This window comes from Rhea americana, unplaced genomic scaffold, assembly GCF_003343005.1.
Source record: "Rhea americana isolate MKP2758 unplaced genomic scaffold, rheAme1 scaffold_300, whole genome shotgun sequence".
NCBI classification, from domain to species: Eukaryota; Metazoa; Chordata; class Aves; order Rheiformes; family Rheidae; genus Rhea; species Rhea americana.
The window spans coordinates 192780-217087 of record NW_028186425.1 but is presented as its reverse complement, the minus strand read 5'-3'; the positions used below and the strand labels follow the sequence as shown (position 1 = coordinate 217087).

General features: G+C 36.3%; 1 protein-coding gene across 1 annotated transcript in view; it reads right to left on the bottom strand.

Moving 5' to 3' along the window:
• Positions 1-327: 327 nt before the first annotated feature.
• NOL10 (nucleolar protein 10) overlaps positions 328-24308 on the bottom strand; it is a 57677-nt gene continuing 33696 nt past the window's right edge. Inside the window, exons 14-21 of the mRNA XM_085309707.1 lie at positions 16786-16912; positions 15205-15284; positions 14985-15083; positions 13944-14027; positions 11929-12102; positions 11309-11556; positions 6409-6511; positions 328-746 (exon numbers count right to left, since the gene is read on the bottom strand). Coding sequence (XP_085165833.1) covers positions 627-746; positions 6409-6511; positions 11309-11556; positions 11929-12102; positions 13944-14027; positions 14985-15083; positions 15205-15284; positions 16786-16912 — 1035 coding nt within the window. The 3' untranslated portion in view covers positions 328-626. The remainder of the gene's footprint in view (positions 747-6408; positions 6512-11308; positions 11557-11928; positions 12103-13943; positions 14028-14984; positions 15084-15204; positions 15285-16785; positions 16913-24308) is intronic.

Here is a 24308-nt window from a genome sequence, read left to right as displayed (position 1 = left end):
GCATGGCAAGAGAGATATCYTTATAGGGTGACTCACAGCAACCAAGCTTGCCATTGTCCATTGCCCTCAGGATGACCAGTTACTTAACCTCCTCTTGGCTACACAGGCAGCCTAAGAATGTAAAGTCAAAGTCAGTTTTTGAAAAACACAGTTTTATGTCACCCTACTAGGAGCATAAACGAAAAGAAAAATTCATAGTGGTCCTCATAAAGAAAGTATTAAGACAAAATAGTTCACATTTGATCATGCATCTAAGTTGTCACAAATTAGACGTATTTCAGAGAGCAAAACCCATTACTTAAGCTAAAAAAAAAAAGACAGGCAGCCTTGTTGCATAGATAAATTGTTATATAAACTACACCCAGGGTTACATAATAACCAGCTGCTGATGCCTTCTGCACAAATACAACCATATTGGAGTTTATAATACGCCATACTCACAATGTCCTTTTGCCAATACTTAACTTTTTCATAAGCTTTTCAATAGTTAATACAGTATTTAGCAAGTTCTGGTTTCTGTGTCCATTACTTTAACAAAATACAAATACGTTTGTACTGTGAAGTCCCATTTTCAAATGAAAAAATAAGAGAAAAGAACTTTCTTGAAAAAATTAGCATAAAATACATCAATGAAACCGTTGCCCTCTTCCACGTTTGCTCTTCAGGTGGCCAGCAGAACGCCTGAGTGCTTTCCTCTCTTGTCGATGTTGTTTCTCAGCTTCCTGCTGTTTCTTCTGCTGCTCTGACTAGAATATTAAAACAAAATCAGACATGAATTAGAAATCCGAATCTCGAAAAATAATGACAGTACTAAAAGTCGGAAGAGTTCTAGGGCAGCAATCAGTAAGAACTTTAACGGTGCTAGATCTAGAATTGTGAGAATGGGATGATGTAGTAATTTTAGCACACGAGTTTATAAAATGGTATTTTATTCTACTCAGGTTTCGAAATTCAGAAATGTTACCATAAATGTTCTCATGTTATCTTGCCTTACACTCTACCCATTGATTCTGGCTATCTTGAGACACATTCATTCACTCTCATTCAGGAATCTGAGACTATTTATTACCTATCTTGGTTTAAAAGTATTATCATATTTAATATTTGCACAACTGCATTTTACAAAGACAGAAAGGACAATTAGAAAATTTCACTGAAACAGATGGACTTTCTGAAAACATTAAAGTATTTAATATGCTGTTTACAATTGTAGATTTTTCTATGTGAAAATRTCTACTGCAGGCCACCTGACCAGGGAGAGAAAGTCGATGACGCCTTCTACAGACAGCTGGAGGTGGCCTCACGATCACAGGCCCTGGGTCTCATGGAGGACTTCAACCACCCTGACATCTGCTGGAAGGACTACAGAGCAAGGCACAAACAGTCCAGGAGGCTCCTGCAATGCACTGATGATAACTGCTTGTCACAAATGGTGGAKGAGCCWATGAKGAAGKGTGTCCTGCTGGACCTTGTCCTTACCAACAGAGAGGGACTGGTTAGAGATGTGAAGGTTGGGGGCAGCCTTGGCTGCAATGACCACGAGATGGTGGAGTTCACGATCCTGCAGGAAAGAAGTAAGGCAACAAGCAGGATTGCAACCCTGGACTTCAGGAGAGCAGACTTTGGGGTCTTCAGAAACCTACTTGGAGAATTCCATGGGTTAAGGCCCTAGAAGGAAGGGGGGTCCAGGAGAGCTGGTTAATATCCAAACATCACTTCCTCCAAGCTCAAGAGYGGTGCATCCCTATGAGTGAGAAGTGCAGAAAACGGGGCAGGAGACCTGCAAAGGTGAGCAAGGAGCTCTTGGCCAAATTCAGACAGAAGAAGAAAATACACAGACTGTGGAAGAGGGGAGAGGCCACCTGGGAGAATTATAGGAAAGCAGTTAGAGCATGTAGAGATGCGGTGAGGAAGGCTAAGGCCCAGTTGGAATTGAGTCTGGCAAGGGATGTCAAGGACAACAAGGAAGGGCTTCTTCAAATACATCAGCAGCAAGAGGAGGACTAGGGAAAATATGTGCCCACTGTTGAATGGGGCGGGGGTCCTGGTGACAAGGGATACGGAGAAGGCAGAATTACTGAATGCCTTCTTTGCTTCAGTCTTCACTGCTAAGGGCAGCCCTCAGGAATTCCAAAGCCTGGACGTGAGGGAGGAAGTCTGGAGAAGGGAAGCCTTTCCTTTGGTTGAGGAGGATAGGATTAGAGACCTTCTGGGCAGGCTAGACATCTACAAATCCATGGGCCCGGATGGGATGCACCCACGGGTACTGAGGGAGCTGGCGGATGTTGTTGCCAAGCCRCTCTCCATCATCTTTGAAAGGTCCTGGAGAACTGGAGAGGTGCCTGAGGACTGGAAGAAAGCCAGTGTCACTCCAGTCTTCAAGAAGGGCAAGGAGGAGGACCCAGGCAGCTATAGGCCAGTCAGCCTCACCTCCATCCCTGGAAAGGTGATGGAACAGCTCATTCCGGATGTCATCTCCAGACATATGGAGGAAAAGAAGGTGATCAGGAGTAGCCAGGATGGATTCACCAAGGGGAAATTCTGCTTAACCAACCTGATAGCCTTCTATGATGGCATGACTGTCTGGGTAGATGAAGGGAGAGCAGTGGACGTTGTGTACCTTGACAAGGTACACTTGTCTACTGCAGGCCACCTGACCAGGGAGAGAAAGTCGAAAGTAGACAAGGCAAGGCTTTTGACACTGTCTCCTGTAACATCCTCCTAGAGAAGCTCAGGAAGTGTAGGTTAGACAAGTGGACAGTGAGGTGAATTGAGAACTGCCTGAAAGGCAGAGCTCAGAGGGTGGTCATCAGTGGCATGGAGTCCAGTTGGAGGCCTGCTGCTAGCAGTGTCCCCCAGGGCTCAGTACTGGGTCCCATCCTGTTCAACTTTTTCATCAATGACCTGGATGAGGGGACAGAGTGCCTCCKCAGCAAGTTTGYAGATGATACCAAGCTGGGAGGAGTGGCTGATCCACCTGAGGGCTGTGCTGCCATTCAGAGASMCCTGGACAGGCTGGAGAGCTGGGAAGAGAGGAACCCSCTGAGGTTCAGCAAGGGCATGTGCAGAGTCCTGCACCCAGGGGAAAAATAACCCCAGGCACCATGACAAGCTGGGGGCTGACCTGCTGGAGAACAGCTCTGCAGAGAAGGACCTGGGAGTGCTGGCAGATGACAGATTGACCATGAGCCAGCAACATGCCCTTGTGGCCAAGAAAACCAATGGTATCCTGGGCTGCATTGGGAGGAGGGTTGCCAGCAGGTCGAGGGAGGTGATCCTGCCCCTCTACTCAGCCCTGCTGAGGYCTCATCTCAAGTACTGTGTCCAGTTCTGGGCTCCTCACTACAAGAGAGACATGGAGCTACTGGAGACAGTCCAGTGTAGAGCTACGAGGATGATCAGAGGGCTGGAGCATCTGCCCTATGAGGAACGGCTGCAAGAGCTGGGCCTCTTCAGCCTGGGGAAGAGAAGACTGAGGGGGGATCTKATCAMTGTGTACAAGTACCTGAAGGGAGGGTGTCAAGGGGATGGGGACAAACTCTTTTCCATTGTCCCATGTGACAGGACAAGAGGCAACGGGCAAAAACTGAACTACAGGAAGTTTTGCCTAAATGTGAGGGGGAATTTCTTCTCTGTGAGAGTGACAGAGCACTGGCACAGGTTGCCCGGAGAGGTTGTGGAGTCTCCTTCTCTGGAGWTMTTCAARGCCCGCCTGAATACAACCCTGTCTACCACGCTCTAGGTGACCCTGCTTGAGCAGAGGAGTTGGACTAGATGACCTCTAGAGGTCCCTTCCAGACTTACTGATTCTACGATTCTATAATCTCTTCTCATGTAGCACAATCACTGTTAATGCTTTTCCTCTTCATCAAAAATCCATTGAAAGTGTTTCATTTACATACTACATAGATAAAAGGGCTCTCACAGCCATAAAATAATGTCGTCTTTGTAAGACTAAGGTTTGTCTTCAAACTARGCATAAACTGGATCTAGTGGACTTGAACCAGCCAAGCTCAAGCAAGTGTCTCTGCTACAAAATACTGCAGGAATCAGAGTGACTTCCAAAGAGCAGCAAATGATGACTGGATTAATAGACAGATAGAATTACTGTAACTCAAACAGCTGCATGCCCACTGCACCACTAATTCTGTATCAGCAGCACTCAAACATTAACCCATCTCTCCCTAAATCTCCTACTAAAAGTATCATTTGAATTTGAGATAGAGATTTGTGTTTGGGCTGAGGTGAGATATGAACCAACTTAACAAAYGTAGCAGTAAACTCATACCCATATCATGGTGATAAAAGTTAATGATCTTTAGACTTTGCCAAAATTTATTGGCTTATTTTCCCTACAAGCAGAGATCAAGAAACCTGCTATATCAAAACCTAAGTGGTTCCTCACTGTTCAAAATTCATCTGAAACAGCCTCAAGAACTATTTTTTAGTTTAATGTTTACTGTTACAACTAGTATGCTGAAATTGGCTTGAATTGCATTAAAAGCGTTGGTTTTTAATAAAAAAAAAAGTCCTCTACACTATCTCCTTTAAATAGTTTAGAAAATCTGTCATTTTATCACATCTTTTGCTACAATAAAGCATGCTGAAATTGTAAAAACAGGATAAAATACTGAGGTACCATAATGAAATCCCCCCAAAAATGAACTGTGAAATATCAATGACAAATGATTGTAGCACTGGATTTGTCAGTCTCCAAGTGTCAGCACTTGGAGAGCCATTAACATGAGTCAACAGCTACAGTGCAACAGCCATATTCAACCTCAGTTCCACTGACCTACAAGGTCAAATGATATCAATCCTATGGAATCACAACCCCAAATCTTTCCATTTACTCCCAAATACATCTGCACTTTAAAGATAGGGCATCACAAAGCAGAATTTAATAATGACTGAAGTAATACTAAATTCCTTCTTGGCTTGCCAACTTCATTTTCTTTATTGTTTCAAAGAAAGTGTCATAACTGAGCATACTGCATTACTGCATAGCATGAATTCTTCCTACTTCTCCCTGCTCTGTTTCTTGGGACATCAGAATATATACCCAGTGGACTGTCTAATTTGGAGGAAAAAAAAACACACCAAAATCATATCCAATAGACTCATGTAAAAACAACCTTCTGAATTACTGCCACATCCATTCTCTCTCCCCTCACTCCAAAATCCTACTAAATCGCTAATGGAAGGCGATAGATCATTCTTCACCATCAACTGCAAGAAACCTTGTGGCTCAGAACTTTTACATTTAAAGTTACTATAAAAAAGAGGATGTTTTAGGAACCCTGAAAAGCCCATTTAACTAGCTGTAAGGCACTAACATAATTAAAAGTTGGTAAAAGCCCTGGAATGGTGATACCAGTGGAATCTGTGACTTATTCCACAGTTAACATGTTTTAAATTCCAGAAGTTTGGGAATCAAAAACAACAAGAAGAAGAACATCTGAAAAGAGACAATAATCATGCAAAAAANGTAGAAACATTCCAATAAAATTGGTTATTTCAAGTTTTTTTTCATGTGTATCCAAAGTGATAATTAAATAACTACTTAAATATTCTTGTGATCATAGTGTAGTTTTATTTTTGTAGAGTATTTGACCAGTGGTAAGGAGAAATGTATTAGACAAAACAAATTTACCTGAGGTAAAACACTTTTAACCAAAGTACCTTTTGTCAGCTAAAGAATCTGAAGAATGAACATGGATCTTCAGGTTTTAGAATATGTCCTTGATTCTAAAACATTTTTCTAGCAAAAACACCCCTAAGTGTTCCACAAATCTAGCAAATGCATGCATGCATTTCACTACACCTATATTAGGATCTACAAAATTCCTTACCATAGTAAATAAAAACGCTACGGGAAAGCTAGATAGGCAGAATTCAACTACATATACCAAATAGAATTTGGCAAGTAGAACAGGACCAGGACTCATTCTTGTGATTTGTGCTACAAAAGCTCAATGACAGAAGTGGTTCGGAGTTCTGTTTTCATCATGTTGAGACTCACCATCATTACCAATGGAGAGAAAGTCTATCACCTATTACATCCTGATTGTGTTTAAACCTGCACGCCAAAATCTGATTAGTCCTGGCATAGGTGTCAGGTAAGGTCACAAACTTCTGATGGTGTGTCTGCAAATAAACTATTAAAAGATGGAAGCCAGTATTTTCCACTGAAATACAAGTTTTTATGAGTGCTGCCTGAGTTATAAGGGCATAAATACAGAGTACTACTGGAGTCTTTCATTCTCTTTGGCAAGAAACAGAAGAGTTGGCAGCTTAYAAAGAAATGAAGAGGGACATTTGTTTCATGGTTTTAAGGTTCCTGTTCTTTCATACAAAAACTAAAGTTGATTGTGTACTATCTTAAAAAATATTATATATAAAGCTTACCTTTTTTAGTTTGAATGTTGCCTGCTTGCTGCCTACTGTGGTATCAGATACACTGAGAGTCCCAAGTTTTTCTTCAAGCTTTAAACGATCTCCAAGAGTTTTCCTGCAGAGAATAATTAACATTAGTTCCTATTCTTGCCATTTTAAGATGATAATGCAGTCAAAACTAATCCCAGATTCTCTGAAAACCTCAAATGCTGAAAGTCTCAAAAATAAACATTCAATAAACAGGAAAGAAATGCAAGCTCAAATCATTCCCTCCAAATATTGCTTACAGAAAARTCATTTTTAAAATTTGCCTAAAGGTCCCTGCTTTTTTCTTTTAAAAAAAGTATCAGGTCTGAGCTGAGAAAAAAAATCTTGCCTTTCCATAGCAACAGTTTTCTATGACATGTCAGAAAAAGTTAGGTATATTCAGCTGCACTTGCAGATACATGTCACAAATAAAAATACAAGTATTTTAAAACCAGATATATCCAGCTTGTTTGAAATCACATTTCTGAAGTTTTCCTCCACTTTGGAGGGAAGGAAATAATACTGAATATATTTTTGAGATAATTCATCACAGACAGAGATAAACTACTTAATCCAATTATTAATGATTGTTCTGACACCAACGCTAGAACAGCGTAATGCAAGTAGTTTAAACAAAAAAAGCCAAAACATAAAAACAGAATAATGTAAATGACTGGATCTGATAAACAAGACAGATTCTGACTCTATAAAGAGCTTTAAAAGAGCATATGCCATTAACTGCATGGTGCCAGTCAGTTAATTTCTATAAGCTCTCTGGCACACACATTGTCCCTCAGGCACTGAACTCTAGCATTTGTCTACACAGAACTTAGCTGTTGTGGCTGAAACAGATACTACTTTAACTTCAAATAGGGAAAGTTGAATGTCCCCACAAAAGCAGGACATGTCAACATGCCTCACTTGTTCCAGGTTACAAGCTGATACTTAGTATCTCCACGATGACTTCAGTATGTTGGGTTGTAAACTGGAACAGCTGAGGAGTAGAAACACACCTTCTTTCCTCATAGCCCCCAGCAAAGGGGTGAAGCAGAAAGTGAGAGGTGGTACTTGCTCCAGCCAGCCTTGCTAAACACTGTTGTGACTCCTAACATGACAAGTCCTTCATCTGGGCCTACTGGACATCCTTACAAGTAGGTAATGCTAACTGAGAATGACATGGCTCGTATGAGCAGTTCAATAAGGAAGACAAACCTATTCTGTGATGTACTTAGAAAACTTTCATATACCTGTAGATAAATTCAGTTTTTGCAATTTGAAATATTGCTATTAGTACCCTATTAGATCTTTATGAAGAGGGGTAAATGACTACTTACATTTTTGCAAATTACTTTTATGAAATGTGGAAAGTAAGTCTTCATAAAAATAGGATAAGTAGCAATAAGCATGATAAGCAGCCACTAAAGGCCATAGAATTTCCATGCATGAAGGACTCACAAATTGCGCCCAACGTATGAAATCTCTGAAGTCTGCTGAATTTTGGATAATGAGCCRTTTATGTAACTAAGACTTTTCAGATTAACTATAAAAAAATCACTGTCAAGAATTGCTTTATTTCTCATGACTAGGTACTTTGATTGTATCTTTTCTGTATTATATTTTTCACTGAGTACATGTAAAAACTTCTGTGAATCAGGAAGACAAGCTAAGCCTTAGAGCTAACTATGGCAGAAGATCAGTCACTCACATTGTGGTCGGATTTCTACATTCAAGTGAAGTTCCATTTTTCTCCCCTTTGAAAGTGAATTGGAGAAATATGGCTACTACCCAGCAATTATTTAGCATGACTGCCTAGATATTGCTTTGGTCAGGAGAAAAATTAAAATGAGGAGATATATGGAAAATGGTTTGGGATTGCAATCTTACTGAATAAATGAAGGTAAGGCTATATTTATCTGGAAATATGCCACCCCAAATGATAGTGAATTGTACACACAGTGACATATAAACACTTATAACAATTATTTTAAAGGTACATTCACCAAAACAAATCTTAGTACATTGATAAAAACCCTTTCCTTTTTATGTATTGAAGTTATTAGGTAAGGAGCTTATTATATAAGTAAAATAAAAGTTTAAGTTTTGCATCTATACTAGCACCACCTGCAACAGGTTTTCACGTGTAAGCATAGGAGTACATGAGGGGAAAACAGAGTATAAAGAGACTTGAGACAAAGCATTTGTTGCATTTGTGAATAAATTTTGCAGCTTCTCTGCACAAAATGTGTAGACTGTTGGTCTACTAAGAAATTTATAGTATACACCACTGCTTTAGAAGTTGGGCTTGCAGCCGTGCTGAGTCAGGAACATGTCAAAAGAAACACCCAGTTTTATATAAGTCATAAACTGTTTCCTCAGGTAGAACATTATACGATTAGAGAAAAAAAGAACACCTAGCCATTAAGTGCATAGTGAAGGTATTAAGGTGCTTAATTATATTGGTCACAGACCATCATTCCATARCTTGGATAAATCAAAGACAAACATGCCAGACTCACCAGATTGTACATGCCACTACAGTCTTTCCAATTTTCAGTACATTGCTTGAATTAATTGCTTTTATGCTGACTACTTGTCATTGAATAAGGCCAGCAAAAAACRTATTTAGGTATTTTCTACATAAAATTCTAGTATGTAAAAATGCTTATTAACAAAAAAAAGTCATCTCACAATGCTGACTGATTATGACTGCAGAATCATATCAGTTACACAGGATTAGAAACAGAAACCAGCTGATAATTTTAGAATTTGTTCTAAGTAATTTTAGAATTTGTTCTAAGAACCAGAAGAATATAAAACTAGATAGTCTTAATAATGTCTGAATGAGCACAAATTGGATCAGTGAGTATGGAAATCGGTGTTCAAAAAAAAAAAAAATCATGAAAAGACAATTCAATGCAGGTAATTCAGACAAAAGACGAACACCGTCACACCCATTTTTGTCACCCTATTCTACCTTCAATTTTGTCTTCAATCATAATGTTACATCCGATCTGTGCACTTCTCAAACAGCAGGCATCTAACATGAGCCACCCTAATTATGCACCACACCTTGCAAAATATTCTGCACAGTATTAACAGTGAACCTTAAGATACATTCTCTCTTCTCCCTAAAGGAGCCTTTTACATGTCTTTCCATGTTTCATGTCTTCTCTGACATTCCTCTATCCACCGAACAATTCTATAGTATTTGCTATCTTTTGTTTTTCTGACCAAAGCAATTTCTCTCCCCCTAAACATCAGAGGAAACAATTTATTTCTTCCTGTATTACACTATACTTTTTTTCCCCTGAGTTCTTCTTCTTTACACCTGCTTTGGCTTATTTATCTAACTTTAAGTCTGCTTGTTCACATTTAAGCCTTCCATGCTTAAAATTAAATGAAAAGAAATCTTAGTATTTCAAATTGAGAGTCTTCCTTCTGACAATGCAGAAAACATACAATAGCAAATAGATAAAGTATCTTTTGGATTAAAAAAAAACCAAACAAACAATAAAACAGAAGAAAGTTAAAGGGAAAAAAAATCTACTAAGAAATCCAAGAGTCCAGAATAAATGGGTATATTCAATACAAAGAGCRAAGAAAAACCCTGTTTGTAAACATTTGCTGATAGAAAAGAGGTAAGGGAAACACAAGAATCAGTTCTGTAGAACTGCTATAAATACTAATTTATAAATCTAATCTATATATTTAAAATCTAACTTACAAGTTTGTATGTTTAAGGAAAAGGCTATTTTTTAAAATCAAATGTTTCCTTAAGGAACTTTAGAAAATATCACAAAACATCTMGACTGATCCAATAGTACTCTGTAGTCAGTCATTAGTGACACAAAAAAATCAGTCCCATTATATGTATTATTTCTTTTTTTCTTTTACTGAATCATTTAATTCTAAATAAAAGCTTAAAAGCTGTTATTGGTCCATCTAGTGCAACAACCTGTTTCCAATACTGGTCAAAATTCTGCTCTGTATCCATATGTTGCAAGAACTTTGAAGCTATTGTTTCTCAAGACTTTAATATTGATGTCTATTCTCCCAGTAATAAAAGGCTATTAAATCTCAACTTCTGAATGGCTTCACTTACCTCTGATTATATTAAAAAAAAAAAAAAAAAAAAAAAAAAAAAAGGAGGAAAAAAAGAGATTTGTGGGCGTTAAGCACCTCAAACCCAAGTCCTTTAGCTCACAAGTCTAAAAGATAAATGTGCTTTTTATATATTACCCAGCTACTTCAGTTTATAAACAATTTAAGGATAAAAGTGTAATGTGAAATTCAAATTAAAAAAATGAGTCTATTTTTTAGTATTGAAAAAAGAAAAATAGAAAAAATAGACATAGTGAGCCCTGACAATAAAGTGAAAGCACATTTTGTCAAAATTTCTGGATGCTGTAAAAATATCCAGACCATAAGATTTTCTTTTACCATCCTGGATCTTACTGCCAAAACGGTGACTAATCATGCAGTATTCTAGTCTTCTGGAGGATCAGATCAAAAAGATCTAGGCTGTCAATCTCTTTACGACACTGGTGGAGATATAGCCAAACCCACAGACAACAGTGTTGTTATTCCTGTGAGCAGCAGATCACTAGCACTGAGTAGTGGATCCACAAATCTACCTCAGAATATTGACTTTACATCTCATTTTCATCATCCCTCTCCTGCATTTTAAATATTTTTATTGTTTAACCAGAAAATTAAACTTAACTCTGTGCCTGCAAGTTATATCCTTGAATCACCAGATGTGGCTTTACAAATAAGTGTTTCCAAGACTATTAGGCTAACTAACTATATACTGTTGGCCTGCACAGTAAAGAGATACTTGATAACCCACCACCCCCACCTATTAAAATAAGAATATTAGTCTTACTTCATTAACTTTTGTTTTTTGGCAGAGTCTTTGAAGCTTCTGAATTCTTCTCCTTCTTTAATCTCAAAAAATTGAGGTGTCAGTAACGTTTGTTGATCCTCCTTGAACCTTTCCTGCCGCTTTACTTTTTCCTCTTGGCGTAGAAGTTTGCGCTGTTTCCTGACCTCTTCAACCCAGCTCTTTTCATCATCTGAACTCTCAGAACTTTCTGCATCACTCGGTTTTCCTTCTGGTTCTTCTTCCTCTTCCTGTAGACAAAAATAGTTTAAAATAAGAAATTATCATTAATTTTCTTTTCAAACTACTCCTGCAAATAGAGTACGTGACAGCTTTCCATAAGCACAGTTGAAGAGAACTTAAATTTGAAAAAAACACGAACAGCAAATGAAGCAGAAAACAGATTATAAAATTACCCCCATGTACATATTACATGTTTTTCTAACTTATACTTACATAGACATAATATTCACATCTGAAAACAAACTATAACATTATTAATTATATCTATCTGGCAGATATTTTTCTGCTTCTTTCCTCTTTTCTTCTTCYTAGGGTAAAAAGTCTGAATATTTGAAATAAAACAAAGAACTACAGCTTTTTCCTAATAGAAAATATTTTACCTGTTCTTGCGCTTCCTTTTCCTCTAAGATCTTTAGTTTCTTCTTTCTTTTCTCACTTATTTTAGAAACAAGTGGGTTAAGCAGCCTAAATTCTTCACTCTGCTCATCTACCTGGAAATCTGGGTTCTCAAACATGACCTTAAAGCGATCATCTTTGAGAAGACTAGGCAGATTCTGGAAACAAAGCAAAGTATGAGTTAGTCACAAAATTCTAAAATTGGTAAAACAAAGCTCATTTAATTAACACCTGTTTAATTAAACAAAACCCCCTAACATTATGGGAAATGCTAGTTGCATTTTCCTTCTAGGTCATGTAAAAAAATTTATTCTAATTATGTTTTATTACTTTCACGAATCAAGTACCTTATCATTCTAAGCTATCTGTAAACAAGATGGTTTCTTATGCACGCTATACACAGCTTAAACACACCATTGCTAATACTTTAGAATTAATGTTTCTCATATATCCAGCCTGCTAATCTGGAGATGTGTTGATATCTATTGGCTAATCAGTAGTACCTTCAAAGAGAATACTCTGCCTGATCAGGATGATTCTATTCCATATAAAACAAAATTATTAGGGTAAAACACATCTTTATGCAATGCTACTATTGTTTTGGTATAAATTCTTATGACTAAGTGTTTCTGTATATCTTATACAGTTTTTCTATGCTGCCTTCGCATAGAGTAGTGGAAGTCAGTTTGTTCCCGTTAAAAGAAATTAAACCAGCGTAAGTTATGCCACTGCTGAATTAGGCACTGTTCAAGCTTATGTGAATAAGCTGTTGTTGTTTTAAATCATTGAATACAAAGCTTTTAATCATAAAAAGCTTGTCTGTCAACACTGCCAAACTTAAGCACATTTATCCCACCCCAACTTTAAATTTCTACAGCTATCTAGCAAGGAGGAAAAAAAAAGATACAGAAAAGAACARGTGTAAATCTTAAATATAGAAGGTGTTGCAAATGTATATCTYGCATTTTTATTTGGAAAATAAAATTCCCATCCCAAAGCCTCAAATACATTGCTCTTCTTAAGACTCTTAGATATTAGGAAAATAATCAAAATATGTTTTTATGTACTCTTTTTAACCACTTAAAAATACGATCTATATTCCTAAACAAATCCCCCTCTCCTATTTATCRGATGCATAATTCCAATGTAATAGCGACTTGGAAAATTTGTATTTAAGGTTTTATTACCACCTACTTTTTCACCAATTCATGCTGTCTTCTCAGTTATAACATGTAATGTTTCATTATATGCTCCACAAAGTTAATGTCTGCCTTGCTYATTATTTCATGAGTGCTATCCATATTCTTGTGAGAATAAGCACCTATAGAATGATATCTACATAAAGCACCAGAGCTTTCTGCTAATTTATAGAGACAGACGAAGCAAATTTCTGTAATGCTGCTCTCTCCTACCAGATATTAATTCATTTTTTTCCTCTATATAACATCAAATATAGAAATGGATTACTTTCAACATCAACTATCATCAACTGCTGAGTAAGAGCGAACCAATTTGGCTACTTTATAAAATGTATTTAACATTTTACTAAAAATACTAATATATGGAGTTCATGTGTACAAAAAAGGGCAATTATACTGCAATGTTACTCTGGGCAACTGCTTGTTCTTCTTATCTACAGAAAACGCCTATCTTGTTTGGTCATCACCAAAATACTAACAAATAAAAAAATGCAGGTTTTTTGGACAACTTTGTTATYGATGCTGCACTTAGCTAGCTTCTGGATTCCTATGAAGCCCACCTCATCGTCACAGTGAGTATTTCATCATTATATGCTTATTATATAGATGACTGAAAGTTACTACATGGCATTCTTGGTGTTCCAACTGCAATGAAGTCCACCTGCCAAAATAAGCTATCTTAAAAGTTAAGAAACAGTGGAACTTTGAATCTATTTAGTCAAATAACAGTAAATCAATCACTGTAAGCATTTCTATTTCTGTGTTCCTAGTTAAGGTGATCTCCAAAAACAAAAACTCACCTTTTGTTTCCTTTTTCTAGTAGCTTGTTGCTCCTCCTCTTCAATCAGTTTGAGTGCAAGCTCTTTATTGACTTTTGGAAGTTTCTTATGAGGGGAAAGCAATTAATCAATAAATTATTCTTCCATGCACAAAAAGATCTGCATGAATCTACTCATTCATGAGTTTTACCTCCAAAGCATATTTTGTCTTTTACACTATATAACACTCACTCTGGATCAAAGTAAAAAACTAAACTTACCTGGTTAGAATGAAACTTTGCATGCTATTTTAACAGACTAAGTGTTTCCTACAAAACCAGCATTACATTTATTAGCTCTTTATTAGATTGTTACCTATTGGATTAAGAAAAAAGGAGAGTCCTCGTAACAGYGATCTTACTCAAGATAAACAAAAAATACACTCAAACATTTTAGTATGAGACTGAAAGCACATCGTACTAAGAAAAAAAAAATAGTTCCTATCCATTATTACAGCCATTACTGAAAGAGCTCCTTGGTTCATTTTTGACATTTCCAAGTGCTATAAGGTTTAGATAAAATTTACACAGAGCTTCTTCCATATTGTTCTTTCTTTGTAAGGTATTAGGTTTGGTACTTTATAAGGAAAAATAAATGCTTTCATACCGAACAACTTTAATTTAGAAAGCTACTGGGGAGAAACATAGAGCCCCACAGTATTTTTATATATATACAGAGAGAGASCGTGCGCGCACGCATTAAAATAGAATACTCTGAAAGATATAAGTCATTTGGCTTAATGACAGAAGTAGAAACTCTAAGTTTCATCACTGGGCTATCTGCTCAACTCCCAAATGAGGTGAGAGATATTCCTTATTGTTTAATATCACCTTTTCTCATTCACAGGATTCATCTGCATGGAAATTTTATGAATCTATTAAAAAAAAAATTAACTTTATTTTGCATCTTTGATGATAAACAGAATCAAACCCCAGCAATTACATCTCTGAGACATACTGAAGAACATATTATGCTTTATGAATAGTTTTCTCCAGAGGCTCACTCATTGGAAATAGGATTTACCTTTAGTTGAACTCTCTGTGCACGTGTTTCTTCTATTTTCTGTCTTATTTTCTCTCTTCTGTACTCTTCGTAAGCAAATGGGTTGGCCATCATTTTTGCCTTTAATCAGACAGAAGAAGAAATACTGTTAACGCAAGAGACAGCCCTCTACTCAGAAAAAAAAATAGCACAACTATTTTATCATTATGAGCAAAAATTTTAAAGAATTAGCCTTACTTACCTTATGATAAAGTCTTATGTCCATAAAAAAGCCATGCATATATGCTCTGAGTAACGATGATCCAATGAGATGAGCAAGGCCTGATTAAAAAAAAAAAAAAAAAAAAGAAAAGATCTCAAAGAACTTTGATATATAAAGAATTCTTATTCCAAGCAAGTCACTTCACTTACTCTGTTCAAAACAGACAAGCACTGCCAGCACAACACATCAGTCTCTCCAATAGTCACATCTATTACATAAAGACTAAGTAAAACCACAAAAAATCAGTTAGGTCAGCAAGAAATATGAGCTATTTTAGAGCAATACAGTGCTTTTTCCTTTCATAATACTACTGTGCATCTTTTAAAGCTGTCCACATGCACTAAACTCTTAAGAAAGTTTAAAAGGAAAAAATCTGAGAAAAATTTTTTTGAAAGTCCATACACATTTGACTTTCGCTTTTTTTAGTGTGGTATAGAGATGTTTTTAATTAAAGAGTTTGGCCTTGGGTCACTATCTTTGAAGAATCAACATGCTGAAAGAAATACCGCATCAGATCATAAAACTGTCACCCTAGGCCCTAACCTAAGTCAGAATGAAAATACTTAAATGCTCTCAGATTTTTGTTCCACGTATCGCCACAAAATTCCAAAACTAAGAGAAGCTTTTCATAACAAAATCTCCTCTGCAGACCCCAGATCTGTAGAAATTAAGAATCAACAAACTTCACTAAAAAAGTGAGATATCTCTGTACACTTCAGAAAGCAAAGTCCTTTCCCAAAAAGTTTTAACCGTCTCCAGGAGTCAATCTTCTAGGTAATACCACAATACCTTAATCCTTCCACTTTCAAATAAGGATCTGCGGGCTACATTCAGACCACTTACTTTAGAACAAYGTTTAACATGCAGGTGCTTTGGAGGACCTTCTCCTTGTATGGCCTCCTATCAGGACTAAGTCAATTGCCATAAAGTAGCATTTTATTCAGAGGTAAAGAAATTTAAAGTAACTTGGAGTAAAGCATTGCAAAATCACAATATATAACAAGGACTAACTGGTCTGAGTGATACATACTTCCTCTGCTAAATTATTTTCAGTACTCTAGTATCATACACATTAAAACTGTGTTTCTATTGGCCCTAGAATGATTTCTATTTCCTGAAGGGAAATATTACATTTAATGAAGATATCTTTTTGCAGGTGAATCTTTTTCTAATTTTGCTATGCATTCCAACATACTATTAGGGAACCTAAAAAATATTTTGAAAGCTAAATGAACTTTTCGTGTTCCTTCCACTGAGTGCATGAAAGCACACACACAGATTCCTAGACATATTATATCAGCAAATATTAATCTTCTCCTTGGGATCAAAATCTGAGAAACACAAACACGTGCTGTTACACTGGGCATGAACTACAGAACATAAAGCCATCAGGCTGGTATATTAATAACCAAGAAGTTTGGCAGAAACTATCGCCAGCAGATTTCTAACAGTCCTCCATGTTGCTTATTCATGTGTCACATCTGAATTACAAACCTACACACATAAATGATCTAAAACTGAATAAAGAAGCCAATCAAAGAGGAGATTCAAGTGTTTTACCTAAATTTTCAAGGTCTTTTCTGGTAACAAATTTGTAATCATCATAAACTGTGCTCTCTGGATTCTCTTCCAGCTCTTCAGTCAGGTTGTCCAAGAAGGAACACCACTTTGGGGCAGGTCCTAAAACCTGTAAATATGAAATAAAGTTACAAAGTTGTATATCTTACACACAGAAAACTACGGCTAGGCTCTCAGTTACTGGGTGGTAATATAAACAAATCCCTCTGAAAACAAAGGTACCTTAAGAACAAGAGCAGTTAGAAAACGCAATTAAACCTACTGCTTGCATTACCAATAAAGTACTGTAAATTACATAACATTTGTTTTAATATAGATCATTTATTTGAGGCCAACAATATAGAGGTTTCATGTTTAACTGTTTCAAGTGGTCATGGTCTTATTAATTTATTAATGTTAACAAGAATGCAGAAACTATATAACATGTACAAGTTTTTCATGCTATTCAAGAAATCACTAAGAAATCACATTTCCTTACAAGACAATTAAAACATGATTGGGGTGGGGAGACGATCTTTTAAGTTTACCTGTACTCTGATTTTGGATAAAACTGTGCTTCTTTTAGAAAAAGAGGTTGTTTACTAACTAAATAAAACTTCTCTTAGAATCAAATTTGCCTGCTGAAGATTGTTAGAAATGAGATTAGAGAATCTTTAACTCATGTCTATTCCAATTAAAGTTCCCCTTCATTTCATCTTGCTGACACATTATGTGAAGATCTCTATCACTTCAATAAACCTTTTTCTTCCCTTTCACTTCTGTGATGTTATCTGTTCAAGATTTACAAAGTACACATTACTCATTAAAAATCAGGCCACTCCAAATACTCGATGTAATTCCCAGGTATGATTTTGTTTGGTATAAATCTTTAAATGGACAACTAAAGCAGAAGACTCAGAAATAAGGGAAAAGAGTTTATCTGCTTTTAAACTGAAGCTCCACACAGTGTTCTAAATATCCCTGTACTCAAAACCTGGCACTGAGAATAGACGCTCTATGGCACATAATCTGTCATGAAACACTTAGAAGCTCAAGAGTTGATAATTCAATATAATCTGTGGAGTAAACTGGAAGATCAGGTCATAGAAAATAAAGGAGAAAGGAGATAAGCAGAAAAAAGCAGTGACAGAATACCAGGAAAAAATAGGTATGTCAACCATTATTCAGATTTCTCATATAATGTGACAAAAAGGAAAATCCTACATAGATGTTTGTGTAAACATTATTACTTTCTTTCCCTCTCTCACAGCCTATTGAAACTGACTGCCTACCTATTTTAGGATACCTTTGGAGTTTTGCTGCACGCATTAAAACAGAACATTAAGGCTACGGTGAAAGGAAGAAATTTTAAAATAAAAAAAGGCAAATAAAACCAGATAGAACAAGAAAAAAACTCAAGCAAGAAATTTCCTTCTCCTGGAAATGCATTTATTTACAGAACYAAAATGCCACTGCATTTTAATGGCAGTTTTGTGTTCCTCTCTCATCTACTRCCAACACATAGACGTCCCAGGAATAGTACCAACCATCAGAAAAGAGAGGCTCTGATGTTCCTGTGGCTAGGTACAAATATCAGAGTTYGGAGGACTTGTCGACACCAGGCAATCAAGTACAAGCAGAGCCAGTGCCAGTTGAACCAGCGCCAGCTCAAATTGCTGTGTCCACAGAGGGCAATTTAGTATTTTGTAAGGATACTAGCTTGAGTAGGTGTGTGCACGTGTGTGTGCGCAGGGGGGTATAGCTGTGTGCATACTTTATGATCCAGATTACTTTGTCTCAATACAAGATTTAGGTATGCACATTCTCCCTCAGTTCACTGATTTCTATACAAAGGAAGCATGGCAGCACAGGTCAGAACAGAACTAGGCCCCACAGCTCACCTCAGAGTATCTACCGGGCAACACAGACATCATGTTAGTGTGCTGTTCAGTCTTCACCAAAACAAACAAACAAACAAGCAGACAGGACAGTCCGTCCAGGAAGCTGGACAGACTGAGGATTTATTTATTTGTCAATTTAAACTGAGAACATACAATTCTACTATATCTAATGGAGAAAAATGCATTGGAATTCACAGGAAGAATAAGTTATAAACTAACTGTTCTCATTTTTACTAAATTAATGATAAATTAAATTAGTTTTTGTCACTTTTTAAAAAGTTACATAGGGCTAGTGGAAAAATCATTATTCAGYGAGTACACCTTTAAACTTTGTTTCAAATATTTCTTTTATTAAAGAAGTCAGATACCATCAGCAGTGATCAAAACATTTTTGCTATTTTCATAATTATCCTATTTTCAATAGGATAATCATGTATTGAAATAATCACCACTAATTTCTGATTAAAGACTGTTCTTTGAAAATGCTTCTGCCTACAAAAATACTTTTGCCTATAAATAGAACAGAAAACCCTAGTCTGTGGGCTGGATCCAGCTGACAGCAAGTTGGTAGGTTGTTTTATGTTCTCTCTCCTGTTAAATGACTGGAAATGATACCTATGACAAGATCAAAAGGCAGGTACGCCCCATCCTATTCCTAGCTGTCCAGCCATTATATCACAAGACTCAGGGGCAGCCAGGTCACATGRCACACACTCCTGGTCATGTGACACAGACCAGTCAAGGAGAAGGGTGCTCTTCTCCCTACAGGCGATACTACATAGATCCCTATGATCCAAACAGGCTCCCCACTGCAATCCTCCCATTTACAATGGATAATAGGGATTTCTTGCCATTGCCTTGGATGTATTATTACAGAATGATACAATTGTTGAGGTTGGCAAGGACCTCTGGAGATTATCCAGTCCAACCCCCTGCTCAGGCAGGGTCACCTACAGCAGGCTGCACAGGCTTTTGATCGTTTCCCAAGACTGAGACTCCACAACCTCGCTGAGTAACCTGTTCCAGCATTCAACTATTTTCACAGTAAAAATGTTTTTTCTTACTTTCAGATGGCATCTCCTATGTTTTAATTTGTGCCTGCTGCCTCTTGTCCTGTCACTAGGCTCACTGGGAAGTGTTATACYAGATGGTATAATACCAGACCAAAAGTACCAAGAAGTACTAGAAGTACTATAGTGTTATACCAAACATCACTGGTATTACGCAAAGCACAAAAAGTAAAGATGCACCTTATATTACAAATATGATGCCACTGATGCCAAACCTTTGTCAGTAGACAGTGAAACGTCTTTTTTTTTTTTGACTGCAGACATAGAAAATACAAAATAATATGATGAGTAGTCTAATATGCAGATGATCAGCTTCTCATATGGCCAAAGCCAAACTGTCATAGAAAAGGAAGAGGAAAACACAGATTTTTTTTTTTTAATACCTTAAAATAACTTCAAAATCCAGTTGTGTGTTCTGTTTTACAAGATATTTAAATTACTATCACCATAAATCCTACAAGGTACAATTCTGAAATACATTGTATTTATTATGATTTAAAGATCATGCATAATTTCTGAGGACTTCTGTAGAATATATCATATTGTCATCACTCTATATTTCCCCTGAAATTAATGGAATTTCAGGACAGACTAGGTATTATTTCCAAACCACAACAGATGTTCATTATCTTCAATCTGGAATACTAGACAGCACTTGTTCTTTTAAAAGCCATTCAACAATTTGACAGTCAGCTTCATAGAGTCATTTGAACCATAGAAAGACTAGGTCTAATCTTAATAAATATTAAGCATGTAACTCTGGGAATAATTTCAAGAAGCTCAGGATGCTTAGCAGCTTAGCAGTCAGATATCAAGAGATTAAAATTAAGCAACTTTGATACATATAAAGATGCATATTGTTAAGTATTTATTTGAAGGTTTAAGTGATCAATTCTACACGAGCGAATTGAACAGTTCTGCTTTCTTCTGAGAACCAAAAGAGGTTCCAAAATATATTTTTCAGAACATTAAATTTTAAGCCCCTGGATGATTTCATATGAGACAATAACAACTGATAAGTTGTAAAAAGATGTCAAACATACATTAAGACTCAAAACAACAGAAACCCCTCCCAACCTTTATTAGTCTATTTTGATAATTAAAAAAATTTAAAATGTTTACAGACAGCATAAATCAGATTAGAAAATAATTAAACAGAATTTGCAGTTTAAATTGCATGAATTGCTCTAGAAGGGAAGACTAACTTAATGAACGTGGACAACGTGATTCAAAAAAAAAAATATTTAAGAGCTTCCAGAGGCTTTATAAAGCAGAAGTATTAGCTGCCTGCTTGACACAAGACAGCACTGTACAGTTTCACAGGAGTTAACACTRTAAGGCAATACTGTGCAATACCATAGTAACACAGCTGATAACAAGTAAAAAGGAAACTATGTTATACCATTGCTCTTGCACAATTATTTTARAAGTAAAATTTCCTCTCACAAGTTTTCAAATTGCTTGTTGTGGCATTCTCTATGGACCTTAAGTTAGACTGTAAGGTAGCAAAAATGCATAATTTTAGTTAAAAAAAAAAATCACTGCCACTACATTTGTATAATACCGATTAAAACAAAAATAATGTATTTATAAGGACTTCAACAGAGCTCTGAATAGAGTGTCTCATGTACAATTACTAGTCAAGATGAGAGATTTTAATAACTGYAATACCAAGAAGGAACTGGCTAAAGAGAAAGTTTATGCTGAAAGAGAAATTACTGCACAGAAAGGAGGTTTCAAGTGACACTCAAGGACCATCATACTAAATATTTTCACTAACGATTGTCACATATAGTAGGATAATGCCAATGAAATCTGATGATGACAACCTGTCCAAAAAAAGAGAACAAAAAATAACAACAAAAAACAGTTGCCTTAAAAACTAAAATACTAGAAATTGAGCTCAATTTATATCCAACAATTATCAGTTGGAAAGAACAGAAATAACTGATACTATTAAATCACACAAYAGTAAAATATAAGAGCACTGTTATGATATAGGAGTAATAAGCTGAAACACCTTGTACAACTCTAGGTARTAATAGTCAAGACATACAAATATAAACTGTAATACATACTGTGAAAGGCTATTAGAATGACTGTRAAACTGCTTGCACAAGAACAAACACAAGCAAAGTTATCACACTGACACTGTAAATTAGAAAAGTTAGCTAAGYATCAGAGGAATGTAAATCTGGAACAGTCTTATAATGAAGATTATGAGAAAAAAAAATAATTTTAAGATGCGATCTGATACATTCACCAAAAAGATTATGCAGTCTGATTGTCTGTGATAAATTGGGACTGGACTCCATGATAAGAAGGCTCCGCCATTCCCCTGTTCCCATTAGGGAGGAAGGGAAAAAAAAAAGATATTCTTTTCTAGATTATACTTTTGTTTAAACAAATTTTATATAAACATTTTTCATGCAAAGCTCCAATGACATCACATACATATCTATCTGTAGAAGACAAAAATAAATTCTTTGTAGGAGACAAACAATAATGAACAAAATCATCATTTGGGTGTGGAGGGGGTTTAATTAAAATGGCACACTACAAGTCATTTTAAGCTTTTAACAGGACACATTTTTTGGTAAAGGCAGTTCCATACCTATGCATACATACTCTCAGCTTCAATTATGCCACCTAAGGAGAGGATAAGGAGAAGCAACTGGGTGATCCTAAGTGTGGGCAGTGGTTGAAATACACAATTGTGTTTTCAACATAATTAGCCCCCTAATTGCATAGTCAAGTTTAATTAATGCAATTACATGAGTAATTAATTACTATTCATTTTAAGAGTACTGTTTTTAATGTTTTGTTCTCTAATTTTAAGAATTAAAGAATTAATCTCAATATGAAATTATTTGAAAAGTTTCCATCAGATGCATTTACATCAGTGTAACTGGTAACTCTCTGAAAAATAGATGTGTTACTTCTAACTTGTTGACATGACAAACTGGCTCTCTGTTCTTGTTTCTAAGCTTCAAGTTCTTGACCAGAAACACAGAAGGAGCCTAATAGATCAGGCTATGTTAGAAAGGAGCCTTGGGATCATGTTACCTTGTTATTTTTCCATATGCAGAATGTTTCGCTTAGTCACTAATGTACTCAGAACAATTTGCAAGTTTGAATGTTATTCCCCCATTCCTTTCGGATCTACTTTTTCCCTAAACAATCTCCACAATCAACTTCAATTCTAGCCTGTTAATCTCATGAGTAATCCCATTTAAYTGAGTTTTAGGAATAAAATCCATATGAATCTCCCATATAATTTCATTCTTCAATTTCATGCTTTCATTCACTCTACATTATATCTTGCAGACTTGATACCTTAACACTAACTGCAATCAAACAGAGTACTGGAGTACAACTATGACCAAGACAGACTGACTTGTACATTCTTCTTTTTCAGTATACTACTGATAACAGCATTGCATTTAACACTCATAAATTTCACTTAAATATACAAACCAATTGGCATGTGTGCGCTCATTCTCTCCCTAACTCCCTAAACAACCCCCTAACCAACTCTAGCTCCAGTACATGCAGATGTTTTTGGCAGATTCACTAATCTCAGAAAGGTTGGTTTTCATTCATTTCACTTCATGACAAATTTGAGGCTTGAAGAAACTCAGTTTTATATATTTTCAAGCCATATGTACGATGCCCTAAGAGGAAGAACTATTTAAAAGCAGTAGCTGGAATCACCAAATTCTCAAATTAGCATATAAAGAATACGCCTCTTGAACATGGATCAGAGAATCTGTAGGAAACTTCATCCAGCAAGTGCAGGAAGGAGGTCTTGAAAAAACATGTGTCCAGTCTGAGCACAGGGAAAAGCTGTGCCTTAATTATTTCTGCCTTGGTAATAGTTGATTAAGATCTTTCCAGTATTTAAACAAACAAACAAAAAAGCCACACATGCTGCAGAAACTTGCAGGTATCTTCTTACATCTTTCTGCTCCGGTATTTATCAGATAGTAAGTACTTCTTTTTCTACTTCTAAACTTCTTGGCTTTATAGCTTTTCTATCTAACATAAATTATTCAGTTAACCAATTACATGTCTGCTCTCACTTACTACGAGTGTTTTCTTGGTGAAGTTGTCATCTTTTGAGGAAGATAACAGTTCTGCGGCTCACAGTCTTGGAAAAAAGCCCTCCAGGATAGAAATAACAAGTAATTTTTCAGAAAAGACAGAAGAGTTACTCCTTAAAACTGTAAATAAAATTAACAGAATAATTTGCTTCCTCAGTACAGAAGAAAAAAAAATGGAGATTTCTCACAAGTCATCTCTAACTTCTCAGCAGTGACATTAAGCGTAAATGAGTCTGAGGCTTTCATCAGTATCCCTGTGATGTTCTGGTACGCGGACAAACTTAAAAGCTAAACACAATTCACTATTTATAAGGGTCTTTCCACTTATTAAACTCCTTACTCATTTTAGTTCTTTAGACAACCAGAGTTGAGAGGATTTGAGGTCAGAAAAATAAAGAAAYTTGAAGTGCAAGAACTCACTACTTTCAAGTCAGTTGATCAAATGAAGCTAA